General features: G+C 27.7%; 1 protein-coding gene across 1 annotated transcript in view; it reads right to left on the reverse strand.

Annotated features, from left to right (window-relative positions):
• Positions 1-1801: 1801 nt before the first annotated feature.
• Positions 1802-5077, reverse strand: part of LOC113385723 (CLIP domain-containing serine protease 2-like) — a 30958-nt gene continuing 27682 nt past the window's right edge. Inside the window, exons 2-6 of the mRNA XM_026623562.1 lie at positions 4953-5052; positions 4098-4297; positions 3718-3822; positions 3108-3196; positions 1802-2122 (exon numbers count right to left, since the gene is read on the reverse strand). Of these exons, the coding sequence (XP_026479347.1) occupies positions 1901-2122; positions 3108-3196; positions 3718-3822; positions 4098-4297; positions 4953-5052 (716 nt within the window). The 3' untranslated portion in view covers positions 1802-1900. The remainder of the gene's footprint in view (positions 2123-3107; positions 3197-3717; positions 3823-4097; positions 4298-4952; positions 5053-5077) is intronic.

Here is a 5077-nt window from a genome sequence, read left to right on the forward strand (position 1 = left end):
TTGAAATTTTATCCAAGTACTTGATTCAACATTCCACATAATTTCCATTGACTTTCTTCATATTCTGCAACTTCCAAACTTTTTTCTTTATATTAGGTTAGAAGCTCATTAAAAATTAATAAGTTTCTAATACTTATTATCAATATTTTTAATTGTAAAAAAAGTAAATGAAGACTTGGAAACTAATTATTCAAAGTAACAATTAGTAGTAACTAGTAGAGTAACTATTTTAAGTATTTTTATTAAAAACTCAGCTCCTAAATGACAAATGTAGTAGATACTACACTTTGTCCACAGACTATTTAGATATGTTTATACTTCAAGAAAAAAGTGCATAATAAAGTAATTATAAGAAAACGTGCTGTAATAAAGTAAATAAGGTTATATGTGAATTATAATTTTGTATCATATACAGGACGGCTATGCTTTAAGGGTGGTAAGTTGCAAAAAGTTCAGCACTATCAAATTGTAGTGCATACTATTATTTATATTTGATTTTTTTTTATTTTTATATCTTCAATTATGGTGAGGATTTATTACACTTCATAAGTAACTTATCAGAATCAATTTAAATATTTGAATTTCATTTAATATATAATTCTAAACATTCACCAATTTTATCACAGTGTGTGAATATTGAGAATCTTTCGAAGCTTCATACTTTCAACGGCGCGACGTGCTAGATCATAAATTTCATTTTCGCTTTCCGAACGATTTTTCGGCAATGTCAACATTGGTCTATAAATAGCAGTACCAATTACAGTTTGGAATTGTTTACTACTACCCATATATTGCAGAGCTTTGGTCAACTACTTGATTTTTTATATGAAGAGTTCAATTTAGCAACGAATTTCTCCAGAAAATAAATGAAACTATATGTACATTACGGATGAATTATAAAATTACTTATCAACAGGTAATATAATAAACAAGAAACTAAAATATTCTCAAGAAATTCATTTTAAAAGAAAGAGATTAAACATTTTCAGACGATGTTCAATATTGATCTGATAATTTTAAAATATCAAAACATTCCACTTTAAACTAAACTTTGTCCAGAAACTATAAGTATTCTCAACAAATCTGCTTGTCCCATTGAACTGAATATTACTGTTAAAAGCCATGTCATATGATCGATCTAGGAGAAAAATAGTACCCAAAAACATATACTATTCACAAGCTCACATATTTTTCCTGGTCTCAAAATGACCACAATCTGAAATAACAAAGTGACTTTCTATATTATGTGAACAATATTACAATATACTCTTATAGGTTAATAAAAAAACAAGATCAATTGAGAATTTTCAAAAGTCGTAAAGAAAAGAAACTAATTTAAAACGAATTATTTGACATGTATTTTCTACTTAAAAAATACCACCAAACCAACATCATTCAAGAAAAAGGTAAAAAAAAACAATGGGGTTGATTCTGTCATAAAATAGACCGATGTTATGGCAAGACCATGTTACGTAGCATTTTCATATAAAATGGTACTAAAAACTGTCAAAATGCTATGTAGTTGCTGTGCAGTCAAGCGTTTTATATAGAAAACCTAACCCAGAAAACGCACAAACGTCATAAAAGAAGGTTCTCATAAGCATACTATACATACATAAGTTCTCAAAAGAAGGTTCTTTGATATGTGCATTTATAATAGATTTATGTATAAAACTACTGATCGAACTGTATATACATAACATTTTGACTTGAAAGTTTTTATTACAATTTTATATGAAAAATGCTACATAACATAGCTTTGCGATAACATTCGTCTATTTTTTACGGCAGAATCGGCTGTTTAAATCTACGTATAATATTACGTACTTAAAATTAGGTATTGTTATTAATAAAAAATATTACTATATTTATATAATTTACTTATCCACTAAGTAACAATTTATGGTTCCATGTTTCCTCTAATCCATTCGAGGTATTGTGGAACTCTTGTATAAATACCAGGAATGCCAGCTTTTCCGCAATTTATTGGTCCTAAAGATACAATACCTAGAAGGTACCAGGAATCGCCGTAGCGGTCGTAGCCCATCAAGGGTCCACCGCTGTCGCCGCTGCAGGAGTCGCGATGCAACTCGCCGCCTGCACAAAGTTGCCTGGACCAAACCTAGTAATAATAAATATTATAAATAAACTAGTGGTGTATGGAATCCTGCCCTAAAGCAAATTGCTAAAACTTCCCGTACCGAAAATTAACATGTCTAAAAAACCTTTAAAATTTTTGGAAAACTTGGAAAAAATGAGATTTTTAAGAATTTTGAAACTTTTGAAAGATTATTTATTTGAATAATAATTTTTTTCATATTTCGATTATTTTTTAATTTCCCGTAGGGAAAGTTATTCCAATCGTCTAAAAATCGAAAATAATTTTCTTGTATATCTTCACGTTTCAGGGGTTTGTACATACATGCACCCATACACACACACACATACATTCATTTTTTTCTAAGTATGCCAAAATGTTCAGAACTGTCAACTCTGAAACGTAAAGATATATAAAAATTTTCATTTTCTCTTTTTTTGTGATTACTATAACTTACCCTACGGGAAGTCAGAAATATTAAAATTCAATTATAGTATGCAATGTTTGGCATGAATAGCATTATAACTTTAATGGGAGAGTAGTTATAGTATTTAACAGTTCTATAATGTCGGAAACATTTAAAAATATGTATTTGATCTAGCAAACTAAACGAACTGAACTCTCTAAAGGCCGAAATAATTCGTTTAATACATTTTTTTGGTTTAGTGTGACTTTAAAGTCACTTCGCCCTATAATGTCCGCACTTATGTGTATGAAAATATTATTTGAGGCAGATAAGCCTAGCAAAGATAATAAATATTAATCTTGGTGGTCTTGGCAAAATTATAAAATTAAGATTTATGCGTCAATTCACAGAAAACTATTATTATTTGTTAGAATATCAAAATTTTTGAATTGTTACCTACGCAATCCATAGAGGGTTAGATCAATGAATATAATAGTGTGTAAATCTCTTGCATAAGTGGTATATTACAAATTATATTTTTTATAACTCCTCAATAGTTTATATTATATTACAAAAACAATTTCAAATTGATCAGAAACTCACCCTCACATTTAACCTACTGTATGGTTGCATACAATCTTCATTTTTCACAAGTGGTACCTTCAACTTCAGTTTTACTGGACTTGGAATTCCTAGATATAGAAATAAATAATATTTATATAATATTTTGTATTATTTGTATAATATATTTATATAATATTTTATATTATTTTTATAATAGTAAACATCTTTTGATTACATTTTCTAATTGTAGTTTATTACTTTTATCTACGCTATTAATAAACCATTTTTAAACCGCTAAACTATTTCAATAATTTGAAACAATAAATAATTCATCGATTTGATTTTATTGATCATACGACACTAGCTTTATTTAATTCAGATTATAGCATTCTTTACTATATGTTCTAAAAAAATAAATTTTGGTATTGAAAATATATTAAGAATAGAATAACTTCATAATAATATTTTAAAACATCTAAAGCTGTATTATTATTTAGTATAATTAGTTTATTTATTATAATCATATATTAATAAATTATATCGGTAGTTTTTAAGGCTTTTTATATTTTATATTTTTATACATAGTTTATTGAAGTTAGTTCATTGTTTTGTATTAGTAATGTGGAAAATTGTTAATTTTAAAACTTACCTAATTCTGTCCTTCCCCAACCGGCCACCACAAATGGTCGTCCAGGTTCCAAGTTTAATTTAGGAAAATACTCTGGTAAAGGTAAACAAAGTGGCTGAATAAAATCTGTAATAGAAATTAAGATATACTTAATACATTTTATCCATGTAAATATTAAACGAAAATTGTATTCTGAATAGAACTCAATAGTTTTTATGACTGCGATATATTATTATATGAATATGTTATTATAATAATTGATTTTATGATTTTTAGATAGCAATTTTTTTAATTTCTAGCGACATTTAGGTTAACATATTGTAGGTCAATAGTATATGATATAGAGATAATGCTTCCGTAATTTTTTTTTTTTTTTTGACAAGATGAAAAATTTCACTCACCACTAAATACTACATTTCTATCCAACCTTAGCAAAGCAATATCGTTATGCTGATCGGATGTGTCGGGCCTGTAAGCATCATGGGGGATGATTTTTTCAACCCCAAAATCTTGAGGTGGATCAGCGCAGTCGTAAAAATCTAATTCCTGGATGCAATCGGATTCACTCTCAGTATTATACTCGCCTAGTCGGACACCAACTCTATTACAAGAAGGTGATGTTAAAATCTTTATTTTATAATCCAAACACCGATTAATAACTCTTATTTTAATATTGATATTTTTTTATTGATACTAAATGAACATTTGCGTCTCACAAAAATTTACAATTATTTTTGTAGAATTTAAGTAATATTGTGTTAAATCTTGATTAATTTTATTAGATTTGGAGTATTAAACGACATATCTATATTGATTGGCACTATTTTTTTATGCATTGCTAAATTTATGTCACTTTGATTTACAATTTCAATATACACCATAAATAAAAGCTAAGTTGCAATTTGCCTTAATGTAAGTTGCATTGAGTCCGTTATGAGTATATAATCATCTTTTGTGGCATTTTACACAAAAGAATTTTAAATAGACAATTCTACTAAAGGTCAATTTTCACTCGCATATTTATACGCATATGCACACTTTTTTTTCAATTTTAGTGCCAAACAATTCAGAATGACTTGGAACGTTGACAAAGCATCGAAACAACAAATCGGAATCAGACGAAAACGTAATCTTTAAAAAATGATAATTTAAATGTTTTATTTAATTAAAAGTTATTCAAACAAATAAATTATGTCGCCTGCATTATATAAATAATCATTGAAATTTATAAGTTGGAAATACGAAAATTTACTCACAAACCACCAAATTTGGAATAACTTTCCCCAGCTATGCAATGGGCAGCAGTAAGAACATATCTCTGACTAATCAGCACACCTCCACAGTAAAACCCAGGCCCTTATAATTTTCTGGAAGAATAAAA

This window comes from Ctenocephalides felis, unplaced genomic scaffold (assembly GCF_003426905.1).
Source record: "Ctenocephalides felis isolate EL2017-DRISC unplaced genomic scaffold, ASM342690v1 CF-g0.4_SCAFFOLD_03571, whole genome shotgun sequence".
Lineage (NCBI taxonomy): Eukaryota > Metazoa > Arthropoda > Insecta > Siphonaptera > Pulicidae > Ctenocephalides > Ctenocephalides felis.